Source organism: Psammomys obesus, unplaced genomic scaffold (assembly GCF_907164565.1).
Source record: "Psammomys obesus unplaced genomic scaffold, mPsaObe1.curated_primary_1811, whole genome shotgun sequence".
Classification (NCBI taxonomy): Eukaryota; Metazoa; Chordata; class Mammalia; order Rodentia; family Muridae; genus Psammomys; species Psammomys obesus.
The window spans coordinates 4,944,803-4,971,908 of record NW_026591643.1 but is presented as its reverse complement, the minus strand read 5'-3'; the positions used below and the strand labels follow the sequence as shown (position 1 = coordinate 4,971,908).

Genomic DNA, 27,106 nt, shown 5'->3' with positions numbered 1-27,106 from the left:
GCACATATCTTTAATCCCATGGTGGGTTCCTTTAATTCCAGCACTCAGGAAGCAGAGGCAGATGGATCTTTATGTGTTCAAGACCATCCTGATCTACATGGCAAGGGCTACATAGAGAGACCCTGTCTTTGAAGGGGGGGGGTGGAGAAGGTTCAGAGATTATCTTAGACTCTAATAGTTAGAGGGGAGAGTCCTGGTGGGGAAGGCGTTTGTCACACAGCTGTGAGGACTTGAGCCTAGTCCCCAGAACTCATGGAAAAGCACAGCAGTTTTAATCACAGCACTCTTATGGCAAGATGGGAGTTGAAGACGGGAGAGTCCTCAGAAGCTAGCCTAATGTATGAGACAGAGAGACAGAGACAGAAAGTCAGAGAGAAACAGAGAGAGAGACAGAGAGACAGAGGCAGAGAGTCAGAGAGAAACAGAGAGACGGAAAGTTAGAGAGAAACAGACAGACAGAAAGTCAGAGAGAAACAGAGAGAGACAGGGACACAGAGAGAGAACTTTTATCTGTTTGACTTTAGGATTCGTTTTAATGTGAATACTTACGCATATGTGCAGAATGTGCTTGCTTGATGCCCATGGAGGTCAGCAGAGAGCATTGTCTGTGTATGCACCACACGCGTGCGGTGCCCTAACAGGCTTTAAGGGCTCTGGATCCCCTTGTGCTGAAATTATAGGCAACTGTAAGCCACCTTGCGGCTGTGGGGAACCAAACCTGGGTCTTCTGCAAGAGCAGCAAGGCTCACAACCCCTGGGCCATCGTTTTTTTCAGCCTCAAGAGAGACCCCATCTTAAACAAGGTGGAAACTGAAGGCCAGAATACACATTTAAGTCACACACGTACACCAAACAAAAATGATCCTAGAAGCTGTGTGTGTGTGTGTGTGTGTATTTCACCTTTAAATTGAATTCTGAGGTTTCTAGAATCAGAGAGAGAGAAAGATCAGCAGCTGAGTGCCTATAATCCTAGCACTCAAGTATCAGTGGAGTCAGGAAGACCATGATTTAGATTCCAGCCTGGGCTGTTTAACATGATTTAAAAAAAAAAGTGAAACGTGAAATGAATTGTTTTACTAGAGAAGTCACGTGTCCTTCTGAGATGTAATATCCCTGCTGGTGGCCAGTCCTAAAAGGGAGGCTTTCTTGCCTGTGTCACTGCCTGTCACTTGATGTGGAATCCCTTGGCCCTTCCTATGTTTTCTATCCACGGATACATGAGATCAAGCCAGAAGAATTTTCTGCCTTCCAGTCTATAGGGAACAATGTAGCTAAAATGATCACCTTAGTAAGAATGTAGAGAGGCAAACTTGCAAGGACGGGAAGCCCACGTGCAGAGGCCTGAAGTGGAAAAGAGCCTGGAGCACCTGATACTTCGAGAAAGCTCAGGTGGCCGGCAGGGGCTGCAGCTGCCAGAGGCAGGGCTGGCGCAGGCCTGATGTGCTTCGCCTAGAAAGGAAGCTTGCTTTGTTCCTCAGAGGCCACAGAAAAGGGGCGCTGGGCCCTTTTCATTCTAAAGGGATTCTGGCCACTCTGCAGTGCTGGTCTCAGGGCTGAAAGAGGTGGAGGCCTGTTCAGTTAGAGGTTATTAACACTGAGGAAAATGCTGCACATTATAGTTTTTCTTAGGTCATTGAAACGTGCCGCCGGGGCAGAGTCCACACTGCCAGTTGTACTCGCTCTGGAAGCAGGCAGAATGGGAAGGCCTCTTCAGGCCTTTGCCAACGCCTGCTCAGAGCTCAGAAGCCGGAGGACGCCTGCAGTCTTGCAGCCTCTAAGCCCCTTTGAAAACTCCCCTGCTTGGGACGGGGTATAAAGTTGGGTTTGTTGGCCTTGCAATACCTGAACCCCCTAGTGAGGGATTGGGGCTGGGGCTGGAGTGGCCTAGATTCATATCCAAGCATTTTACTTTCTCTGTGACCTTGAGTAACACTCATCTTTCCTCATTTGTGCAACCGAAAGGCTATGGTTGTCGATTTGATTTTGCTATTGCTGCCCCCTGCAGGCGGGCAGGGGAATCACAACAGGCAGGAGGCAGAGCCTGGGGATATCTCCCCAGAGACTGTGGTTGTACATAATTGAAGATGCCCAGTCTAGAAAAATAAATGCATATGTATTCAACACTGCAACCTGGAGGGTGTTAGTCACAAATATTCCTATTGGCAAGAAGCCAAAGCCTAAGCGCCCAGTGTTAGAGGAGGAGCGGGAACTCCATGCTGCTTGAGTATCCTCATGCCGTGTGGAAACACGTGAGCTTAATGTTACTGAAGTAGTCATGAAATAGCCCCCTAAACAAGTTCCTTCTAAAAAAGAGTGGAGCTTGGCACGCTTGTGCGTACCTAGAGTCGCAGTGCTGGGAGGTAGAGGCAGGAGGATCAGAAGTCTGAGGCTAGCCTTGAGTTAGTTATATGAGACCCTCTCTCAAAACACCAAAACCAGTAAAGAATAAATGAATGAGTGAATGAATGAGTGAACACAAAATTTCCAGTATGGGTGCATTTATGAACAAGAAGATTGTTTTGTTGTTTTCTTTGCCTTTTCTTTGTTTGTTTTGTTTAGTGCTGGCGGTTGAAGTCCGGGCCTTCACAGCATGCCACACAAGAGCTGTGCCGCTGACCCATCTCCCGAGCCACGGGAGACAGTGTTGTAGGTATCCATAGATGCTTTTGCAAGATGCCAGACTGAGTCAAAAGGACAGAAGACGAAATGGAACTCTGAGTTCCTTATTAGAATAGTGCTTGACCCTTTGCGCTCCTAACATCTGTTCCAGGCAGCAAATAATTTTGTTTTACTTTATTTCATTATGGTAGGCGTGTGTGCCGTTGACGCGTGTGGTATAGGCATGCCACCCGCATGCACATGCAGAGGTCAGCAGCTGCGGGCTGTCCATTTGATTCTTTGAGACGGTGTTTCTCACTGCACCTGGAGCTCTTTGACTCCACAAGCCCCTCCTCCATCTGCCCGCCTCTGCTCCCTGGCAACCCGCCCTCCCCCCTGCTTAGTGCTGGGACTACAGGACACTCTTGGAGATAAGCAAGGCAAGATAGTAGAGAGAACAGAACATGGAATGTGCCTTCAGGGAGTTTCCTTCAAGACAGGTTGAACTTGGCTTGGAACCTACAGTGTGGCTGCAACAGAAATATAGAAGCATACTGGATGCCCTTGGAGGAGAGTCGGTCACAACCTAGAACATGTTCAGAGGTGATGGGGACTTGGGAATAGTGAGGTAGGGAAGCAGGACCCACTGCGTGCCAGCCGCTGGAGGCAGTGTGCGTTATCTTACTAACCCTTCAACAGTTCCTTCTGACATGCTGAAACAGGCACAAGGAGGGTAGGTGATGTGCTTCGTATCACACAGCAGATTATTGTCAGCGCTGGAGCCTCTTTCCCGTGTGTCTGACCCGGGCTAGGCGTCAGGAAGAGTGGGCGTGCTTCATCCTCCCCTCCTCTCTAGACCACCAATCCTGGGTCTTACAGTAGTTCTTCCTCAAAGTTAGAGTCTGTTCCCACAGAGATGAGCCTGCCCTGCGGCCTGAACCCTGAAATGCCTTGTCATTCCTTGGATGTGGGAAAACTTTTGGGCATGAGTTGTCACCTGAGAGTCTCGCGCCCTTTTATCCTGTTCATGTATGTGTCCATGCGTGCATTTGAGCATGACCCTTGCTGTGTTAGCATGCCTCTTGAGTCCCGCACTGTGGCCTTTCCAGGTCACTCCTCCATCCTCTGCTGGGAATCATGTCATTCTGGCCCATGGTGTGGAAGGGCATCATAGTCAGCTCCAAAGAGCTGAGTGAGGTGATTCGCCTCCCAAGAGCACCATGTGTGGAGAGATGCACACATAATTCATGCTTCCATTATCATGACATGGGTCTGGTGATGGAGAGCATCTGCCTCATGCTATCTGCCGGGTCAGATTGGGACCACTCTGATTTGCACTAGAAGAGCACAGGGAAGTCCCTGGGTCCCGTTTCTCCAGTAGTGGGTGATGACAGTGGTGAGCACCTAGCATTGACAACAGCCCTTGCTTGCAGTGGCCTTCTCCACCTACAGAGGGAGTGGAATGAAGACCTTCAGCTTGTACCACAGAAACATGGACAGAGCAAGGTGATTTGCATGATCCAGACAGTTGATAGGCAGTTGGTTGAGGCATACTGGCTGGTCCCAAGGTTACTGTTGTAGGAGAGGAATGGTGATGACAGAGACCAGCAGTACACACAGCGATACCTGTTACTTTTATGAAAGTGTTCCAATTCTAGCAGGCCGAGGCTGTGTTTTGAGAGTCCTTGGCCATTGGAAGCATTGGCTCAGGAATCTTGTTTCTTTCTGGTTTTCCAGAAAAATACAGCAAGCCGTAGAGGGCGCTGATGTTCTTGCCCTCCACGACCCACTGAAAGTCACATTTATTCTCAAAGAAGAGTCAGCTTTTTGGAGGCTCTGAATGGTCTGAGGGATGTGGCTGGCAGCCCCACAGCCTTATAATGAGGAAGCTGAAGTTTACAAGGGCTGGGACTCACTCAGGGCTGACCCCATATCCGAAGCAGTGTCCTGTACCCTTGCCCCTCTGTCTCTTCTCTTCTCAGGTTTTTAGGCAGCCCTTCTGTAAAACATAGGAGTAGGCAGCACAGGGCCTCTGGTGCGGGCACTCCAGGCCGCTCCTCCACAGCACCAACAATGGTGTTCTCATCAAAGGCATTAACCTCCTCTCTTTCTCAAGGTTGCTGCCCGCCTATTTATAGAACTGACCAAGAGGAGGCGACCAGTTGCCTGCGAGAAAGAATACAAATGATGCTGATGCTCACTGCAGCATTTCTCTTCTTCCCTCTGACTTAGCCAATGCTTCCCTGTGCTTTCCTCTCTATGGAAAGTCCCATGGGGAGGTAGGAAGAGGCTCTGCTGTCTGCTGAGCACCTACTGTGTACAGAGACCCTGGATTTCATACCCACGTCCCATTTGACCCACACCACCCCAACAGGACGTGGCTTCTCTCCATTCACACACACCTCTTTGAGAGGGCAGGCCACGGTGCCACTCTGTAGATAAGTGCAACTTGACCCTTTCTGCTAGCTTGGGTAGTCTGTGTGCTGTTTGTGTTATCATCCCCTAGCTGCATAATGTTGGTTACGGTGGCTGTGATGTCTTGTGATGTACTATTTACTCTATCACCCAGTCAGGCCGGTCAATCATTTCTTTAGACCTACTGTGTGATAGCCCCAGCTTTGTCTCTCATCAGTCTACAAGTGTCGTGGGGACATACTTTAAATCAGAGACAATGCCTTACCTTATCAGGGGCAGGTGACATGAAGTCCTGCTGCGTTGCCTGTAGGTGTCATTGAGCCCTACCTGATGATGCCTTGTCCCTCATCAAACACAAACATCATGAGGACCTGTTGTGTGAGCCGTCATACCTTATCTTTTACGACAATCTTGGTTACAAAAAAGCTACAACAGTCTTGAGGACCTACTGTACACCCGGATCTGCTTTGTCTCCCCAGGCACAGCCTGTAGCCTATCTGACTCAAGCGTTGTGAAGACCTACTGTGCACTTGGCAGTACTTCATTTTTCCAAGCTCTAGTATCATAAGAGCCTGCTGCTGCTGTGCACTGGGTGCTCATCTGTCCCCGGCCAGGCCTGGTGCACAGTAGGTCCTCAGTTGGGCCTTGCAGGGTGATTGACCAGGCTTAATTTCATCACACACCTAGAATGAGATGAGAAATCTTACTAGTTGAAGCAGCATTAGACAGGGGAGCTTTTCCCCTTTGGAACAGGGAGTAGCAGGTAGGAAAGGGGGATCAGGAAGATAAAGGCACAGAAGATGTAGGCGACCTTCACTTCAGCTGATCTCACTGTACCCTGACACTAACTTTCTGTTTTGCTGAGGCAGAAACACACCAGGTAGATCTCAGTCCCTTTCCTCCAGCACCTTTAACTTAAAGGTTTGATTTTTCTCCATTGTTCTAGCAAGGAAGCCTCGGGGAACACTCAAGAACCCTGTAGGTCTTTCCCTGCTCATCGTCTGAAGAATCCTTTGAAAAACGAGAATTTGGAGAGCTGCCATGCTCTCATTATCTCATGTTCTCATGCTCTTCACCACAGCCTAGCATTTGCTGGTGGAGTGGAGAGCTAGGCACCCTTCCCCTTCTGGAGGGGGTCACGAGTTGGACTCCCCTGGGAGAGTCAGGGCCCTAAGGTGTCTGAAAGAAACCTCAGCCCTCAGCCCTCAGCTCTCAGCCCAGTTGTTCCTTGAGAATTGGGGAGTTCATAGAGCTCAGAGCAGGAGATTAGGGTTAACAGTTTAGTGTCCCCAGCTTAGGCGTTGTATTCTTTTTTTCTTATATTGAAAGCAGTGTGCTTCCATTGCACAACATTTGGAAAACATTGCAAAAAAGGAAAAGCAAAATACCGGCCACCTGCAGTCCCACCCAGAGGGACATACTGGTCATCGGTGCGCTGTCATGCTTTGTTTTCCTGCATGATTTTTTTCTCCGACGTAACTAAGTTCGTGCTAGAAGCTGTGATTTGTAGCCTGTTGACCCCACTTAACATTGGAATATGTCATGTCCAAGGCCTTGCAAAGCCTCTGTCAGTGTGCTCTTGCAGCAGCACACAGATCCACTACCTGAAGAAACCTTCACTGAGTCAGACCAGCCCCCACTGTGGGGTGCGTTGTCAGCTAGGGCTGCCATAGTAGAACATCACACAGTGGGTGGCTTACGTCACAGGAATTGATTTGCTTGCATTTCCTGAAGCTGGAGCCTGAGACAGCATGCCGGTGTGATCAGGTGACCTGCCAGACTTGCAAAGGACCACTTTTCTCCCTGTGTCCTATATAGAGGAAAGGAAGCAGGCAAGCTCTGGCGTGTGTACCCACCCTTCATGCAGAGCTACTCATCTCATCAGTGAAAGCCCTGTCTTCATGGTCTCATCCCCTCGTTTACCAAAGTAAGGCTTCAGTGTTTAAATCTGGGGGGAGCTACAGACTGCGACCCCTAACACTAGATATGTCCGCTGTTACTCCAATACAGAGCGACTTTCTTCCGTACTCCATGCTGTCACGTTTGTTACAGGCGCACTGTGAGAAAGCAATATACCTGACCTCAGCACACCAGGGCGCAGACTTTGGTTTACTGCTCCTGGCGTTTCTCCATTCTTATGCTGGAAAAGAGCACAATGAAAGTGGTACCTACATTTGAAATTAGTAGCTACGTGAAAGGAGCCTCTTACTGTCTGTGGGGGCAGTGAGTTCCTGTCCTTCCTCACAGAAGTAGCAGATCCCTCTCCACCTGCCATTTTAAGAGTTAAGTTTGTAGGGGCTGGAGAAATGGTTCAGCAGTTAAGAGCACTGACTGCTCTTCCAGAGGAGCTGGGTTCAATTCCCAGCATCCACATGGCAGCTCACAACTGTCTGTAACTTCAGAATCCAACACCCTCACATAGACATATAGAAAAAAACACCAGTAAAAATAAAAATAAATTAAAAAATTAAGACTTATGTTTGTAGGAAGAAATGAAGGATGAGAGTTTAGACACCTTGACAGCTAGAACAGCTTTATTTTACCTAAGAGATAGTGTCTCAAGATCTGGCTGCACTGTGATCAGGGTCCAGGACCCACCAGCAATGGCCAGAGTTTTCGAGTGTAGCAAAGGGATAGGGAAGGGGTGGGGAGGTGCATAGGTGCAGAAAGGGGAAGTCAGCTTTTTTTTTTTCTTAAACAAGCTGTTATTGAAACTACAGGGTTTTTTTTTTATCTCTTTTACAACCACCTGGTGTCTGTGGTGGGGGCAGCTGTTTCTCTTATGCAATCACCAAATGGTTGGCTTCCTGCAGCTCTGAGCTCAGATTTTTTTTTTTTTTTTGGGGGAGGGGGGATGTTCCTTTATCCATGACGTGATTCCACAAAGGGATTCTCCGAGGCTGTACATACCAGGCTTGGGGCGGAGCACTTGCCACATACGGGCCTTTGTGAGTGCTAAGCCGCTGTTCTCAGTGATTCTGTTTTTGACTTTTATCTAGTCTTTCACTGGGATCCTAAGACCACTGTCATGCAGGTTCAGGGTTTAGCTAGAATGCCTCACACATGTTCAGCATATATTCCCGTCCCTTAGAATCTTAACGCCAGAATGCATTGATGCTCATGACCCTTTGTGAAATGGCCAGTCAGATGACTCAGTGGATGAAGGAGCTTGCCTCCCAACCTGGCGCCCTGAGCCTGAGCCCAGGACCCATATGGTGGACACAGGCAGACAACCAACTCCCACAAGTTGTTCTCTTACCCCCACATGTGTACATACGTGTATACACATAAACACAAATAAATAGATTAATAAAAACTTAAAATGGTGTGCATATTCCCCATTGACTTTAACTCGTCTCCAGAGGACTGATAACCAATGCAATCAACATGTGCAGGTAGCTGCTGCACTGTACAATTTAGATAATACTAACAGGAAATGGCGTGTGTATGTTCAGGACCGATAGAGACTTTAAAAAAATCCTTGAGTGTGTGTGTGTGCACGTATGCATGCGTGTAGCGGCCCAAATTTGGTGTTTGATGTCATCCTCGATGACCCTTCACTTTATTTATTGAGACAGTCTCTCAATTCTTTCCAGAGCTAGCCAGTTTGCCCTGGGGATCCTGTCCCTGTGATCCCAGCTGCTGCTGTGTCAGCTTTAGGGTTCCTGGGCTCTAATCTCATACTTGTGTGATAAATGCTTTTAACCACTGAGACACTCCCCAGGCCCCCCCTCCCCACCATGCACTAAACAAAACAAAAACACTGTGTTCTGTGGTTGAATGAATCTGTGGATGTGAAGGTATGGGCATGGAGGGCTGACTGTCCTTGAACCCCATGTCTCACGTTTAGATATGAGTGTTACTGGTGTTGCTCAGAGCAGGCCCAAGCTTCTAGGAGCCCTCAGGGAGTCATCCAGAGCACACGCTATTTTTCCAAACTGTGACATGTGTGATACTATCCGGTTTATGGGGCCCAGTCACAGAGGCACTCTGTGGCACCCACCTTCCAGACTGAGAAGAGGAGCTGATGTTCGGCGTAACCACTGGATGCGTAAGCGCTGTATAGAGTGAACCCCACATGAGATGCGCCTCGAAGCCAAGTGCTCCAACAGCAGAATAGGGCTAGCTCGGCCTCAGGCCTGCTCTGCTCACTCCCTTCTGCACAGATATCTTGAGAGGTGAGGTATATTAGGGTGGGGCAGGTGCCCTGTTTTCATAGGCCAACGCTGAGGGCTGGGAGTGAGGGTGGGAATGGGACCAAGCATAGGCTCCTCCATGTGTTCATCCTTGATGGAGGGAAGTAATGGCAGAGTGGGAGTGCCTCCTTCCCTCTAACTGTGTGCTTCCCTCTCTTCAGGCTCTCAAGGGCTCCAAGAAGCTGGTGCTGTCTGTGTACTCAGCTGGGCGTATCCCCGGGGGCTACGTCACCAACCACATCTACACCTGGGTGGACCCCCAGGGGAGAAGCACATCCCCTCCCTCCAGCCTGCCCCAGCTGCACGGCAGCACCCCAAGACAGCACGAGGATGACCGAAGGAGTGCCCTACACCTCCTGCAGAGTGGAGATGAGAAAAAGGTGAGATCTGCCAGGTTGTGGATGGGTAAAGACTTGGGGAGGCCTTAGAGTTCTTAGCTCTTGTGTTCCCCAGAACTCCCTCCAGGCTGGAAGGAGGGACCTAACTCTGTGACCGGGCCCTGTTATATCTTTTGAGTCCCTCAGAATTTGTCTTCCTAGCTTCCACTTGTGACCTATGAGGTGTGTATTGCCTTCTAGGATAAGCTGCTGTCACAGAGTAGTACAAACACTGAGGCTTAATGTTAGTCTTTTTCCACAGCAGAATGGAGGAGACCTTCTGGTCTGGTGTACAGCTCTGCTCTTGGACTTATTCTGAGCTATAGGTTCCCACCATCCACCAGCTCCTAGGGTGTGGTTCCTTCTGCTAGCTGAATCTGGGCCACAGTAGGCCCCTGCTTTAGCACCCAGGACGGGAAGAGAGAAAGCATGGGGCGATGGGGTGTGCTTTTCCATGTGAAATGGAAAATGTACACTGAACTCTGCAGAGATCCAGATCCAGGCATGGGCTGTGCACAGTCCATGCCATGACCTGGAAGAGCCCTGCACAGTGGGAGTCTTGGGCTGTAAACAGCAGAAACCAGTTCGACTGCCTGTAATTTGAGAATATATTAGAAGGGTGAGAGCATTCCCAGAACTGGAGCTGGTAAACTCGGGGAGCATCTGAAGAAGGCGCTCCACCACAGTGACCCTAAGTCCTTCCCCTCCAGACTTCTATTTCTTTTTGGCTGACAGGATGCCTTAAACCGTGACTGACAGGACTACCAGCACTCTAGCTGATGGGGGAAGAAGGGTAGTTGCAAGGCACCATGGGGTTCTGTAACCTGAAGGAGGCCAAGCATCAGTAAATGTCCCCTATAGAGCCTTCCTCCTCCTACTCATTTAGAAAGTGGACTGTTTCCTGCAGGAAAGAATAATGAAATGACTGAAATGGGCCCCATGAAGCGCTCTGGGTGCTGTTTGCATGGTTCTGTTTGCATTGTGTAAATCGGTGCTTCTGGGACCAAGAATAGTTCTATTCTTATATAGTCCCACCTGTCCAGCCAACATTTCACTGCTGTTGGAGGACCTTGACCCCTACGGCCAGGAGACCACATAGCTTGGGGCTTGAGGCCAAGCTCCTTCCTCCAGTGACTCTCAGCTCTCTCTTTCCTGTCACTAAGACTATAACATTTACTTAATGTGGTTTGTGTTCTTTGCTCAAACATCACTATGAAGAATGCAGGGGATTTCAGTGGCTGCTGAGAAGGTGATGGAGTCTAGGAGGGCTGCTGGTGTGCATAGGATGGCAGTCTGCAGGCAGGCCCTGATGCCTCCCATCCAGGGATGCCCACTTTAGGCAACCTGGAGGGGTGTTATTAGCCACATGGGTTTACAGCCAAGGCCAGCTTTGCAGTGTTGGGCAGAGAACCTGTTTTGTTGTTTCTGAAGCTGTCATCCTAGGCAGACTCTTAGTTTAGAGCTGAAACTGCTGTAATTTTTGGCTGATCCTGAACTCCAGTGGCATGAGCATTGCACAGGGAACCTTCCTGAGACCTTGAGGCCACCTGCAGAGTACATAGCACCAGAATATGAGTCACAGAGTGGAAGGTAGAGAAGACAGGTAAGATCCCAGAAAGCAAGATAAAGAAGGCCTGTGTCTTGGTCCGCTTTCTGCTGGGACAATGAAGGTGCCACGGCTGGACAGTTTATAAGGACATGAGATTTGATTGGCTGCAGCTGGAAGGCTGGAAGTTGGGGTGTGTAATAGCTGATGAGGGCATGGTTCTGAACTACCTCATGGCAGCACAGAGTCAGCTCAGCTCTCTCCTCCTCACCTCATAAAGCCACCAGTGCCACAGGGTCATAGATGACCAGCCTCCTCTAATCCTAGTTACCGCCTAAGGCCTCCTTTCCAATACCATTAGCATACGAATTTGGAGGTCAGTGTTTTATACACTGCCATTTGAAGGACCTATTTATTTATTCTGTGGGCAGGGTGAAAGCCAATGAAGAAAAATGAAATCCCCAGAGGGGTTAGGGAGTGACAGGAAGGGAGGACCTCGCTCAGATGGTGAAGATGACAAAGCAGCTACCGAGTACCATTTTGGAACTTGAAAATCCCAAGCAATCAGAACAACATGTACAAAGGTCCTAAGGTAGGACTGAGCTCAGTATCTTTAACTGAGCAAGAGGATGGAGGTGGGGGCTTTAGATAAATTACCCCTGGGCATCATGGGGCAGCTTACATACGAATATAGAAGGTACATCTGATAGGCCAGGCAGAATGCAAATACCACAGGAGGTAGGGTCTACCCCCATGACAGTCCACAAGTTGCAAGATCAGTGTGGTGGGGGTTAAACAGGACCACACTAGTGTGGCAGGAATGGTTCAAATCATGGTTGTGCTGCTTGTGAGCTGTGTAACCGTGGACAGGTTGCATAGTCTGTTAGAGCCTGGGGTTCCTCTTCGTGACAGCCATGGGGCAGCTCCATGGTAGTATGGCTCTGGCTGAGCCCTGATTTATCCTTAGAGCCTAGAGCAGCATGGGTATTCATGACAGGAATGATCTGAGTACAAGTGGCATGACTGCCTAGCAGGGGTACCACAAGAGCTACATCTCAAAGGCCACCACCAAAGATGCCAACAGCGCTCCTCTGGATTGGCTCCCAGAGCAGCGTGCCTCTGAGGCTGCTCCAGTCACGTTCAGATCAGACATGGAGCAAAGGTGGCGTGCTCTGCCTACTGTATGTATGTGTACCAAATGCGTGCCTAACGCCTGTGGAAGTGAGAAAGAGGCATTGGATGCCCCAGAACTGGCATTATGGATGGTTGTGAGCCACCATGTGGATGCTAGGAACTTAACCCAGGTCCTCTGCAAGTGTAACAAGTGCTCTACTTGCTGAGGCCCCTGTAGCCCCTCTATCTTTACTCCTTAAATGCTGAAAGTATAGGTTACACCACTGCATCTGGCTCCCTGGTTTTTGTTTCAGTTAAAAGGTTTTTAAAATGTGTGTTAGCATATATTAACTCTTACATTCTAATGGGTTTCACTATGTGTATTGGCTAGTCTTACATCAACTTGACTTACAAACTAGAGTTATCTGAAAGGAGGGAACCTTAATTGAGAAAATGCCTCCCAAAGATCTGGCTGTAAGGCATTTTCTTAATTGGTGATTGATGGAGGAGGACGAAGCCCATTGTGGGTGGTGCCATCTTTGGGCTGGTGGCCCTGGGTTCTATAAGAAAGCAGGCAGAGTAAGCCATATGGAACAAGCCAGTAATCAGTAATCCATGGCCTTTGCATCTGCTCCTGCCTCCTGGTTCCTGTCATGTTTGAGTTCCCGTGGTTGCTTCCTTTGATGATGAGCAATGCTGTGGAAGTATAAGCCAAATAAGCCCTTTCCTCCCCAACTTGCTTTTTGATCATGGTGCTTCATCACAGCAATAGAAACCCTAACCAAGACACTATGCCATTTTCATATATTCATGTGCATGAGATATTTTGAACACATTTACCGTCCTTACCATCTCCTGTACCCCTCCCACTTTCACTAGTCCTTTTTCTCTCCCCAACTAGCCCCACCCATCTATGGCCCTATGGTGGCCATAGGTTTACATCGGGATGGTTACCTCTATCAATGTCTCTCACTGAATCTGGAGCTTGCTGTTTCAGCTCAGTGTTAGGATAACTGGCCAGCAAGCCCTCTGGAGCCTTCTGTCCATGCCACTTTCCAGCTCTGGAGTTACAGGCACACACCACCACAGCCAGCTTCTTCCATGGGTATCGGCACTCAGATCCTCAGGCTTGCACAGCAGATGTTTTCTCCGCTCAGCCATCTCCCTAGTCCCTAGCATGGCTACAAGGATGGGGTCTCTCGTAGCTCATGCTGGCTGTGGCTTTTACCTCCTAGGATTGGGACTGCAGCTGTGTGCCACATACCTGGCTTAATTTTTTCCTTCTTTAAAGCAACTGCTGTACCATTTTCCACAACAGCTGTGCTGTTTTATTCCAGCCACAGCACACAAGGACCCAGTGTCTCTTCTCTGTTTGTGTGTAATCAGTCACCCTAACGCAGGTCAGTCTTTTCCTCATCTGTCTTCACCATGGACTTTTATGTGACACCTTAGCAGAGTGATGACAGTGCTGGAGGTCACAGCTGGGACACAGCCGAGTTTAAGTGAGGCCAGTCTGTCTCTTTCTAAGCCTTCGATTCTCGCTGTCACCCTGTTCCACCACTCCAGTATGAGGTGGCACAGTTAGGGTGCCTCTGAAGAACCTTGGTCCAGAGGAGGACTTGTTCTGACACATTCCACAAGGTGCGTAAAAGGATAAGGAAGGGTGTGCTCCTCTCCTGCTAGAGGGACTGAAGCAGGATTCTAGAAGAGACTGTATGGGGCTCCCTTGGGAGGGAACAGCAGGCAGGATGGACAGGATAGTGGCATAGAAGTTTAAAAGATCAAGATGGGTCCTAAGTGGTGTTCTTTGGGTGTGCATCCATGCACTAAGATGCAGGCTGGGAGTCCCATTGTGGGGAGGTGCCAGTGTGGGGAGTGCTTTCACGCAGCACACAGACCAGAGGGGAGATGAAAAGAATGGATTTCAACTTTGCAGAGACCTTTGACAAGGTCCTGGAAATGAGAAGGACCAGACTCTCGGGAAGGAAGGGAAGGAATTAGCTGAGGACAAGCCAGGGGAGTCCCCGAGGCAGTGAGGATATGACTGCTTATGGTCAAGGTGAACTGGAAATAGAAACTTGTAGGAGGTCTTGTAAGTGCGTCCTGCTCTCCCCATGAATGCATCCTGGATGCAGGAGTTTCTGCACTAAGCACGGCTGTATCTTGGAAGCAGCTTGCAGTGAAAATGGCGTGTGTTTCCTTAACCTGGAATGTGACTGGACAGGAGGAAGGCCGAGCGGGGAGGCAGCTGGTAGGAGGAGAGTCAGTGTTGCTGGAGCTCTCTGGAGTAGAAGAAGTGAGCAGGGGCCTTCCAGAACCTTTTCTGAACTAGGTATTCCTCCACGGACTTGGGGAACAGGCTGAGCTGGGGACACTGTTCCTGTGCTCTGTGTGAGATGCGTAGCTCTGCTTTGTCCGTGGCAGTCCGGAGACTGTGGTTCTGCAAGGATCTTCCCCTGGTACTGGCACACACATGTATTTCTGGCTCAGTTTTTACTTGAAGGAGGCTATTCTGCAGACAGACACCAGCCTGCTGGCTGGCTGTTTACTCCACAGCTACGGCTTTAGGATTTCAGTGGGGTGTTGTGGAATTACTTGGCTCAAAGGCCAGAGCTATGCAGTTCTTGCAGACGGGGTCATTACAACTGAAGAGTGTACTGAGGCGTGCAGGGCTGAGTGCATTGCCCCAGGACGCACTGCTGGTGAATGGCTGAGGTAGTCCTCACTTCCTCTTTCAGACTGGTCTCTACCACTCAGTGTCCTCCGGCTCCGGCCCTGCAAGCCGGCCTCTGCACAGCCATAGACATTGGGCTGCACTGCTGTGACGCCAAGTGTCCTGGGCAGCATCTGCCGCACTGCCCTGTAGTCACAGTACAGCCTCCCTCTGGGATGAGCAGTTAGAGCCTGCACCAGCTCACAGCTCCTCACAGACACAGCAGGATGGGCCAGCCTGGTCCCAAAGGAACAGCAGCTTCAACTTCAGCAGTATTGGGTTAAAGCTTGCTTCTAGGACTTTCTGTCACTGACTTTGAAGAAGCCATTCAAATCTAAGAGGACCACCTAAGTGCCCTTGTACGTGACGTGGGGACTATCCCACCAGCCTGTATCAAGAATAACCTTATGTGTGTAAGCTTAGGGCACAGTGTGGGAACATGGCAATTAATTTCAACAACAGCATCGGCTGTCAAAGGCCAAGGAGGAATGAGGTGCCTTTCATATTGTTCTAACCAGAATATTGATCAGATACCTCTGTAGGGCCCCAAACCACCCTGGGTACTGGGGACACTATTGTGAAGAACAAAGATGGCCACTATCCAGGAGGATGGCTCTCCAGCGTGTGGGCATCCTACAGAGGTATTGGGACAAATAGTCTGTGGCATATTTATGGGGGTAGGTCAACCTGAGAAGGACTCAACATGGAGTAGGGCAGCTTTCAAGGGGGCAGAGAGGCTTCATTAAGAGGTGACAGGGTAGTGCTGCTGTGTGTTGCTAAACTATGGTAGCAGGTTCCCAAGGAGCCTTTTTAAAGTTAAGAGAATGGAGGCCAAAGCCATTGACAGTCGGCAGAGCCTGAAGATTCTACTTTAAGGAAAAAAGAGCCATGGTGGAGCTTAGAGCAGAAGAGGAACAGATGCATGTTTAGACGTCACATGTCTGCTTGGGCTTCTTGGAGGTTAGACTACAGGGGCAGAGGGGGCGGAGGAGCTTAGAATCCTGGTCTTCACCAAGGCTCTGCAGGGCGTAATGAATTAGGAATGCTTTGGGCTGCAGACACCAGACGTGCTGGACCACAGGAACTTATGCATGAGGGGTACTTTTTGCTCAGTTCAGCAATGCTGGCCATGTAGCCAACAAAGCAGCTTAGCTGCGAGGCGTTTCCTTCCTCTCACTGTCAATTTTTACTTCAGCCATGTTCCTTCATGACCACAAGCCTGCAGCCATTGCTCCTGCCGTCACAGCCTCTTGCAAAGTGTCCCAAAGTGGCTGTCTCTCCTCCACTGTTTTTAGAGTGAATGATTTTTTTTTTTTTTTTTTTTTTTCTGAGACTTGCTACCAGATAGCTGTTACCATGCCTTTTAGCTAAAACTGACTTGGGACCATTTAGGTTTCCTGACAGGAGAAGCAGAGCATTGGAGCCGCTGGACAGAAGGATGCTGACTTCAGGGGAAGCTCCCCTTTTGTTCTCTGGACAGACCCAGAGCTCAACACTGTGACAGGACAGGGGTTGGCCTTGGGCTGGGCTGCCAACAGCACACGCTTCAGGCAATTGTCATGACTCTCATTTTGCTTATGGAGAGTGTGAAGGTACAGAAATCATAAGGCTTGCTGCCAGGTGCCCAGCAGTGAAGAACAAGGCCTCTGACTTTGAACTCAGGCCTGTGTGGATCCTGGCTTCATCATTTTGCAACCCATGAGGACTGAGCCTGTTTCCTTCTCTAGAAAGTGAGATGAGACTGGTGACAGAAACATAGAAGAAGAGCAATGTTAGTGGAGGGACTGTCTAGCAAGCAGAGCACCGTCTTCGTGACAAGGAACAAATCTAGTAGCTTCCATAGTGATCTGTTCTTATTCTAGTGGATACACCACAGCGGTGCTGTTCTTTCTGCTTGGCAAGAACTCTTCCACTTTCCTCCCTTAAACAAATTCTGTTCGTGTCAAACACTGGTAGGATTTCCAGTGTGTGATGGCCGCAGATTGCCCTGTGGTTGGTAGAATTTTGTTATATTTCTGTGATCAAAATCCCATTTTGCTCTGATGTGAAGGATTTGTTGTGTGTGTGTGTGTTGGGGGGGAAATATCAGGATATGGGGACTCTGTTTTCATCTCTGGGATTCAGGGAGGCTACCTCAGGTACCTGTTGCTGTCCTAGTGTCCTAGGCTTGGTAGCATCGTCTCACCAAGGCTTCTGTTCCCTGCCTGTGGAATCTTCAAATCCTTGGGACTACCTGGCAGCGGTGGGTCGGAATGCAGGTGCCCAGGGAACAGAGTGGGGCCTTGGCTGAGCCCACACCCTGAGAGCACAGCACAGGCCAGTTCTGTCATGCCAGGGAACAGTCTTAAGGCTGAAGCTACCTGCTAGCCCAGGCCAGCCTCACCCTTACCACTGCCTGAAGCGCACCTTCATCCCATCACATGGGGTCTCTAGAAATTGACCTCTCCATCTACTCTAAACACTAGCCTGAACCTGTCACCCTCTCTGGCTTCTTGTTTGCCCCAGGTCATCACAGGCTAGCCCAGCCTTCTGCTCCTCGCTATCACACTCCAGCCATGTGGAGTCCTTGTATGACCCATGGCTAGGCGGTGCCTGCCATGCAATGGTCACTGCCTTCAGTGCAGTTCACAGGGTTCTCAGGTGTGTCTCCCAGAGCTTTGCTGAGGCTGGGCTCCCAAGCTTTGATACCACCAAGCCAGGGTCTGTGGAAAAAGGGTTGCTGATAAGAGGGCACTTTGGTAACAAGATACTGCCCGAGTCTAAGGACGTGTACAGGCTGTTTATTTTTTTTTTTTTCTAGGCCCTCCTAGAACCTACAGGTCTTGCATGGCAGATGGACTTGGCAGAGGTGACTCAGTGAAGGGTCTCAAGGTTATCTGGGCAGCCAGTATCACCAGTGTCATCAGAGGAGGAATAGGAGGGTGTGGGTCAAAAGAAAGGCAGTGTTGTGCTGGCGGTAGGAGCACCTGTGGGAAGGTGCTAATGTCTCAGCTAAAATGCAAGGAGTCCCTAGAAGCTGGCACATCGCTGGGCCTTCAGGAAGAAGGCCATCTTCCTGCCCGCTCCACACTGTTCACTTTCAGGACTGCCTTTGTCCCAAGCTTCTGACTTTGACAGTTTCTTCCACAGTGGCACAGTGCCCGGACGCCAATGATGGTGAGAGAACACAGGCCTGGCAAGGAGTGGGGACTGTGTGGCTGTCACAGCAGAGGCCCCACTGGTCTCTAAGTAGAAGCAGCTACTAGGTCGGTGGGGCTTTGGTAGGACCGTTCCCAGGAAGGAACTTGTGGTGATGCAGCCCAGCCCTCTTCCCAGGGATCTCATGTGCCCTCCCATGAGGCTCCTATTCCCCATCCCCCCTTTTCTGTTTTCTTACTACCCCATGCTGTCAGGAGGGTCTCCAGGGACCCTGCCATGCTGTTATCTGGCTACTCCTTGCTTACGCTTGTGCAAACAACAGGGTTCTCAGGGGACACATCTGGATGGAAGGACAGTGCCAGCAGCTCATATCCAGCAGCCTGTCTAGGACATGAGGCAGCCGACAGTCATCACGTCCCGAGGAAATTGTTCCTGATTGTTCCTGCTCCTGGAAGCTTAGCCGGTGGCTTGCCTTATGATACCCTCCTGCAGATAACAAGAGCTAGTGTTGCGTGATTGCTTCCTGTGAATGCAGACCCTCTCAGCTTTCGCTGCAGCTTTTCCCATCCCTCTTAAAGAAACTTAGGCACAGGGGCTGATTTCATTTAGGGCACACACCATTGAATATTATCTGGAGCCAACACATATCACCTCCCAAGTACACACGCCTGTGTGTGGTGGGCGTGAGACCCGCGTTAACTCAAGTCCATACAAGCCAGGTGGGTCCTGTGGCAGGGTGGTGGAGCAGACCCTGAAGTCTGGATGACAGCTCCTAGATGTGACCTGGGAATCTGCGGAGCCACGGATTCAGAAGATCATGACTGTTTTTCTGATCCTCCCTGACTCATGGCCCCATGCATCCCTTTATAGCCAAGGAAGGCTATTCTGAGCAGCCACAACACTCATGGAGTCACAGCTGGGCCCTTCCTCACCCCTCTGTGCTGCTCAGAGTACAGGTGCAGAGCAGAGGAGAGGGTGGGCAACACCTGGACCCTTCTTGACTACAGCCAGATCTCCTCACCTGATGTCAGCAGGGTTTTTTTCCTGCATGAGCTTTGCCACACACAAAAATGAAACCAACAGCAGCAGATCATGTTTATTAAACATGTCCTGTGACATTTACTGAACTCTTTGTGTGATACCATATTTGGGTCTTTATAATGTCAGCAGGCCCCAGATTTGTCCTCAGGTTCAGATAATGGGGCTGAGACATAGTGAGGTTTCATGACTGGCCTGAGGGCACATGGCTGGTGCTGAGATGGGCACTTTGTGTCCAGCTCTGTCTTCCTTGAAATGAGGTACTGGGGTAGAGAAAAAGGCTCTTCCTGGTGGCTGGGACAGAACACACTGTAGCTGTTAGCTGAGTGACCTTGGAGAGTAAGACAGCTCATAGTTGGCTCAGTTGTTAAGAGCACTGGCTGCTCTTCCAGGGGACCAGGGTTTGATTCCCAAAATCCAAATGGCAGCTTATAACTGTCTGTAACTCATGTTCCAGGGGATCTGGACACCCTCACACAGATACACATGCAGGTTAAACACCAATGCACATAAAATAAAAATAAATCATTAAAAAAGAGAGAGACCTAATAGTGACCTTTGCCCACCCCCCATGATGCCTGAAGGTCATGGCCCCCATTTTCCATCATCAGTGTTTATGCTGTCCTCTCTTGGGTCATTTCCATTTTCACGAGTTGTCTCTTGATGGGGTGTGCTTTGTCTCTCTGGGCTAGGTTTAAGCCGTCCTAGCCCCTTCTTTTTTTCACCATAAATCCTTGCTTGCCTATGGTTCTCATACTCCTATGCACCTCCTCCCCTAAGAGTCTCCTCTGACTCACCTCCAAGGCTTGTGTTCCTTCTGTCTCACAATGTCAGTCTCTAACCATGTGTTCAGCCTCCCAGCTCCCTAGAGACACCATTTTCTCCAGAAAGCCCCCACCTTCCTGGTTCCCTGTCTGGGCCTATGTCTCTCTGAGGCCATGTGGCTCATGAGCCCCTCCTTGTGCTCTGATCCTGCTGCAACTTGAAGGTCTCTGGCTCATTCCACCTCACTGTGATCCCTTCCCGAGCAGGGTAGTGTCTAGGCACCTCCACAGCCCCCACATCAGCACAGGGACATACTGGGTCTCTATGCCCTGAGTGTATAGAAGAGAATGGAATGCAGCAGTATCATGACCTATCAGGACAATGGTTCGTTGGAGACCCCAGAGAGGTGGGAGACTCCCCAGAGGGATAGAGTCCCTCTGGGTTCCAACAGTAGTGGCCCCAAACTGAAACCAACCTTGATCCTATGGAGGAAAGACAGGAGTATGTGGTCTGAGCCCTGGAACAAGAAGCCACCTTGGCTAAAGCGTAAGGTGGGTATCCACTGCAGCCCCAAGATGTGCTGGTAGTGTTCACCAACCTCAGGTCTGAATGCACTTGGGGCCTGTGGAGGCAGTGCCTTGGCCTGCATTCGTGTAGTGAACAGAGGGGCAGGGCAGGGCAGGGCAGGGCAGGGCGGAGGCTGGCAGGCCCTGGGATTTCCACTGACTTTGCCCTGCCCTTCTTTGTTGGTTAGGAGCAGTGCTTTCCAGGACTGAGGAGGGGTTGTGTGTTCTGCCGTTTCCCACCCAGGGCTTGGCTCCCTCCAGGTTAATGTACATATTTCTTCTTCTAATAGGTGAACCTGGTATTGGGGGACGGGCGGTCGCTGGGCCTCACAATCCGAGGTGGAGCTGAGTACGGCCTTGGCATTTACATCACTGGCGTGGACCCGGGCTCTGAAGCAGAAAGCAGCGGGCTCAAGGTGAGGGGGCGATGGGCCGTGGGCTGCATGTACAGGATGTGGTTGGGAAAGATCTTTGTAGTTGATTCACCTCAGCAAAGGGAGTGGTACCCCAGCTGAGGACTGGATCAGCTGGGGAGCCCTCGCTGGCTGCTGGGTCTCTAATGCTCGGAGCAGCTGTAGGGTGGCCTTCCACACTGTGCTAGGCAGTGGGCCAACCCTGCTCTTTTTGAGGCTGCTGTTTTGCAAACACTGCTGATGCCATTGATGGCCCTGACACCGGGATTTATTATGACACATACAGAGGGCGGGTTAGAGAAAGCCAGCTATGAGCTGGGCTGTAGGTATAGAAGGTAGCTTCAGGGCTGGCATCCAGCGCAGACCAGAAGTTACTGAAACGGCATGATTAATTCTAAGCGGAGCTGTGAGCCTAGTACTTGAGGTCACGCCACATGTGTCATTTCATGCTACCTGGTAGGGAGAGGTGGTATTCCCATTTTTTTCCAGCTAGAAAGAGGTTCCACCAACTGGTCTAAGGTGAGACTCAGAACAGGCTTATGCATAGTCTTGACTGAATTCCTAAGCCCAGGTTGTAATCTGCAGTACTGAACACCTTATAGGGATAACCAGCAACTTGCTTGTCAGAGAGCAAGAGACTGCACACGGGGCCCAGGATCCAGATCACTGTGCCACATGACAACATGCATTTAAGTAGTCATGGATGCTGTGTCAGTGCTGCCGAGTGCTGAGAGCAGGCCCAGGTGGCGTGTGAGCCAGGTTTTGGGGACAAGAGAGGTAGATGATGAAATAAGATAAGGAGAAATGGGATGTCATGCTGAAGAATTTCATACATTGACCACAGGGGATTAAATGAGTGACTAACACAAGTACAAGCCTGGCAACTTAGTCAGAGGAACAGGCGTCTGCAGCTGTGGGTCTGGCACGTGTGTGTGTGTGTGTGTGTGTGTGTGTGTGTGTGTGTGTGTGTACACATGCAGGCCTGTATCTCAGGATCAGCAGGACCCAAACCCCAGCATGGCAAATAGACTGTCATAGGGCAGATGACAAACACAGGCTTTTGAGAAATATGGGGTATTTGGGAAGTGCCCTGGGCTCCAATGGAGAAAGACAGTGCTGTGTCCCAGCTCTACTCCATTCCTTCCTGGCTGTGTGACCTTGGGGTCTCCTTCACCTACCTGAGCCTCCCTGTCCCTGCTAAGGAGCATGCCTGCCTCAGGATTGTTGAAAAGAGAAACAAAATAACAGCATCATTAGTTATCATAGTAAATGTGGGTAGGGAATGTGGGTCCTCTAAAATTCACATACCCAATCCTCCTCTCCTCAGTGTTGGGATCAGGAGGTCGGGCCTTGGGAAGTGACTAGTCATGAGAATGGAGCATCTGTGGTATCAGTGAGCTTGTAAGGAGGCCCTAGGAAGCCGGCAAGGTAAGCAGACGCCACCTGTGAGCTAAGGAGAGAGCTCTCACCAGGCACAGGCCCCACTGGCGTTTGGATGTTTAGTTGCCCAGCCTCCAGAACTGTCAGCAGTAACCTGTGCATGAGCCGTCCTATCTTTGTTGCCGCCCAGGTCAACATTACATTATAGAGAAGGGATCATAAGGCTCCACCGGAGCCTTCCCCTAAGAATTACAGGCAGCTAATGTTTGCTGGGAGACGGGGAGGCATTTCAGTGATGCAACTATAGTCTAAATTGCACATGTAAATAAATCCTTACTCCTGCCCCTGTAAACTGTAATGAAACTCATTGGCACCACCCCCCAACACACACACACACACATGGATGAACCCTGTCTCAGACCCCCAGGCACTATGTCCAATTGGGAAGATGAGCAACAAACTAGTTAGAAAGAAAGCAAAGACAGTGGAGTCTGGAAAACTTCCCCATGGCCTGAGTCTGTCAGGTGGTTGCAGGCGTTCAGGGGTGATTTGCTTGCAAACGGTCCACCTTGAGCTAAGTCCTTCTATGCGGTCCTCAGCAGTGAGGCGCTTGACGGTGGCTACCACTTTCCCTTTCCTCACAGGCCCCTTGCCTGTGCCGACACCTGCCCACACTCGCTTGGGCATCCAGCGCTGATTAATTCTGTTTATTGCAGTGCACTTTCCGTGGAATTAGGCATATTGAAATGGAATAAAGGGCCTGCTTGTGTGGGTGGTGGAGCCAGAACAGGCTTTATTTGTAAATAGCGCTCCATGCTGTGGTGCAAAGCTTTCCTGGGGGAAAACGCTGCCTTCCACAGGGTTTCCAGCTGCTCAGCCCACTTAGCTTCCAAGGCGCAGCGTGAGTCCAGAGAGGGGGCAGGATGCCCGGGCCCTGAGTGGAAAAACACGTGGGAGGTCATCCAGACCCCCAGCATTTACCCCAGGGGTGGTCCAGGAAGCTTGGAGTTTACCTACCTTCCGGCCCCACATTGCGGTTTATCTTTGGGTTCCTCCTGTTTCTTTGCACTGCCCTACCATACCCAGCCAGTCTCCAGTCCTTCCAAAGAGCCAACCACTAAGCCTCTTTGTTCCCTTAGGGACAGCCTATATTGAATGGCTTTCAAAAGCAATCATAATAGCAGTTGCATTCATTAATGGGTTATTATGAGTAAGACATGGCACTAACATTTAGATACATCTGCTTGTATTTAATCCTTTCCATAGCACCATGCGGACAGGGGTGGGGAGCATTCACAGCATAATTTAACAGATGAGCAACGGGCTCAGAGAAATGAAGTAACTTGCCCAGAATCACATAGAGATCCCAGCACTGGCTGTTCTGTCCCCCAAAATGACATACTTTGTTCTGCCATTGCCCTGTGATTCTAACTGGACCAAGTATGGAAAGAAGAAAAGGAGAGAGGGAATGAGGGAGAGAAGGAAGGGAGGAAAGGAAGAAGCGAAGGAAGGAAGGAAGGAAGGAAGGAAGGAAGGGAGGGAGGGAGGAAGGGAGGAAGGAAGAAAAGGAGAGAGGGAATGAGGGAGAGAAGGAAGGGAGGGAGGGAGGAAAGAAGCAAAGGAAGGAAGTGAGGAAGGGAGGGAGGGAGAGAGGAGAGAGAGAGAGAAAGAAAGAAAGAAAGAAAGAAAGAAAGAAAGAAAGAAAGAAAGAAAAAGAGGGCATAAAGTCCTGATGTCTGCCTAGACATTGCTGTGCCTCCAAAGCCCCTTAAGATTGACCCAACTCTGTGGCCTCTGCTGAGTCTGTCCAGGCTGGGAGCCCAGGCTGCTGTCCTAGCTAGGATCCTTGGAGCAAGAACTTTGCCCCTGGGAATGTCCCACTTGTGGGGCTGCTGCTCTGCAGCTTGTGGCTTTGGAGCAGGCCTGTCATGCATCTGAGGTAGAAATAGTATCTCAGTGACAGGGACGGTCTAATCTTTGTAGGTCTATCCAGGAGCCTGGGCTGTGTGTTGCCTTCATGGTCTGGGCTGACCCTCTGCAGACTAGCTTTTGTTGGGCCGTGCTTTGCCCTCCTGCTTTCTCTGGATGGAGCTTCCTCAGAGCAACACCCTGTGAGTGGCACCCACTGAGTGGCAGGAAACCTGCTTACATTATCCACTCAGATCTTCACTCAGCTCTGCAAGGGTGGTGGGACCTTTGGTCCCATGCATGTAAGGATATGTGTCTGATGAGGTTTCCCAGCTCCCAGCTGTGTGAGGTGGAGCCTAGGGTGTACTCCCTGAGGCCCTACCCACAATAGAGCAGCTGCATGTGGTTGGTCCTCAGAAAATGGCTCTTGAGTTGAAGGCAGGCCTGTGGCCAGGGCAGGACCTGACCGAGCTCTGATCTTGAGCCCTGTAGCCCTTGTATCCCAGCTTGAACACAGCAGCGCTGGCATATTGGTGGAAGTGGTGTTGGTGGCTCTGTTAGTTCCTTTTTGTACTGTGGTGACAAAAGCAATTTAGGAAAGAGTTTATTTTGGCTCACAGTTTGGGGATACAGCCAATCCACCCTGGTGGGCAGGACCCCCTGGGCAGCAGGAATGTGAGCCACCCTGTCACTTTGCATCCACATGCAGGATATAGACCAGGACTTTTAGGAATAACATGACCCACAATTAGGGTGAAACCTCAATCAAACTTCTTAACATATCTTTCTAGACACCTGGAAGTGTGTCTTCATGGGATTTTAAATCTTATCAAGTTGACAAGATTAATCAACCATCATAGTAAACTTTCTGCCCACATGGAATGCAAACTGCATGGCCAGCCCCTGCTCCTAAGTGCTCACTGCCTTGTGCTAAAGCAGGCTTCAAGCCTACTGCCCACAGTGAGGCTGGCCACTGCAGGTGTTCTGGGAATGTTCCAGAGTCACTCTGTTTTCTGCAGCAGAAGACAGGTGAAGAGACTGGTCCATGTATTGTGGCTATTAATATTTATTATTGATATATCTTTTAGTGAAGCAGCGGTTATTCCTAAAGAGCTGTACACCCAAATCACTACACAGAGACTAGGATTTATTTAATTAACCTAGAATACAATGCTGGGCAATAGTTACTCCATCCTAAACCTCTAAGCCTTACCATTCAGATTTCACCCATTTTACTTGCTTTTAGTCATATCTTAGGTCCAGTTCATCTTTCCACGTGTTTCCCAGATTTCAACCTCCAACTTCATTCATTTACACCTGAGGAAAGAGAAGGCCAGAGGAAGGGGAAGGCAAGCTATGAGGAGAGTCCTAAGGTCTGGGCTCCCACAAGATCCCCACCCATCATTCAGCTTGACATTGCCTCCTGACTATGTCCCATGCTCCCTTGGGGAATCCTGCTGGAAGAGCCTGACAGTCTCTGTGGTTGCTCTCTCTTCCCTCTTGGCGAGAGAAAGATATAATTATATGATGCTTGTTAAATGAAGATCCTTGAGCTGGACTTGTCCTACATTCTCCTGGGGACCCTATCTTGGCCAGATTTTTAAAAGAAGCAGCAAAGGGCATTGAGGTACCTTAGAAACACTGTTGATTATATGGTGATCGTAATGAAAAGAATACAAATACTGTCCTCATATTTATATTATTCCTGATGGTTTTAAAAAAAAAAAAAAAACTCAGCCAAAAGAACATACTTGTCAGTGCTAAGGGAATTTTAGCTGATTTTGTGGCAGTTGTAATTAAGATGACAGAAATAATTGCCTAATATTTATAGAATTCTTAAGAGTCTAAGAGCATTTTGCAAACAGTGTTCTCCCTTTCATTCCACAATGTAGAGTGAATGGACTGATTTCTTGAACAACACTAACGGTTCATACTTAGGAAAGAAAAATAGGTAATGTGTATACCCAAGGTATGTGTCAAAGAAATTAAATTTGTAGTTAAAAACCATCCAAAAAAGAAAACAGAAGCCCAAACACTTTCACAAGTAACAGTTCAGTTACCAAGAGGTTAAGCAAGACACATCGTGTAGTCTCTGCTTGAAAATAGATGAGGGGATACTTCCCAACTCATTTTATGAAACCAACACGATGTGCTACTGTGATCAAGCAAACTTAGTACCAGGAAAGAAAATGACAGAGCATGGCCCTTCATGAGTATAGGTCCTGGCTCCCTTAAGAGACCATCAGCAGCTTCACCAGTGTTTGAAGGAACAAAGGGGCTGGAGAGAAGGCTCAGCGGGGGTAAAGTGCTTTCTGCTGAGTGAGTGTGAGGATGGGAGCTGGGAGTCCCAGCACTCATATAAATGCCACAAATGCCACAGGTGTGGTAGCCACAGGTAATCTCAGCACTCTGGAGGCAGAGACAAAGGGTCCCCAGAGCAAACTGGCTAAGCTGACTGGCGATCTCTGTGTGCTCTAGGTTCAAGTGAAAGCTCCTGCCATAATATTTAACATGGAGAGAAATCACACAAGACCCTTGGTACCCTCTGACATATATGCATATGTACACACACTCAGACGTCATCCACACATGCCACATCCACACAGACAGGCACACAGACACACACACGCAGTAGCATTCCAGATGTTGTAGTCAGTTCAGTAAGTTGAAAAAAAGAAATGAAATGACACTCTGTTTTCAAAAAGTCGTCTGCATAGGAAGTCTGAAAGACTCTGGAGAAGAGCCGCTGGAATAAACAGATACATTGAGAAGGGTAAGAGAATGCAAAGTAAGCCACAGAAGTTAACTGCTGCCAGCGCCGGTGGCCTGCCTCCGTGTTTCCAGCACTCGTGGTGGCCTGCCTCCGTGTTTCCAGCACTCGTGGTGGCCTGCCTCCGTGTTTCCAGCACTCGTGGTGGCCTGCATCCGTGTTTCCAGCAC

General features: G+C 49.6%; 1 protein-coding gene across 7 annotated transcripts in view; it reads left to right on the top strand.

Annotated features, from left to right (window-relative positions):
- Whrn (whirlin) overlaps positions 1-27,106 on the top strand; it is an 86,867-nt gene that overhangs the window by 14,721 nt on the left and 45,040 nt on the right. For all 7 annotated transcript variants that reach the window (XM_055611592.1, XM_055611590.1, XM_055611589.1 and 4 more), the window contains exons 2-3: positions 9,371-9,589; positions 20,756-20,881. In XM_055611592.1, coding sequence (XP_055467567.1) covers positions 9,371-9,589; positions 20,756-20,881 — 345 coding nt within the window. The remainder of the gene's footprint in view (positions 1-9,370; positions 9,590-20,755; positions 20,882-27,106) is intronic.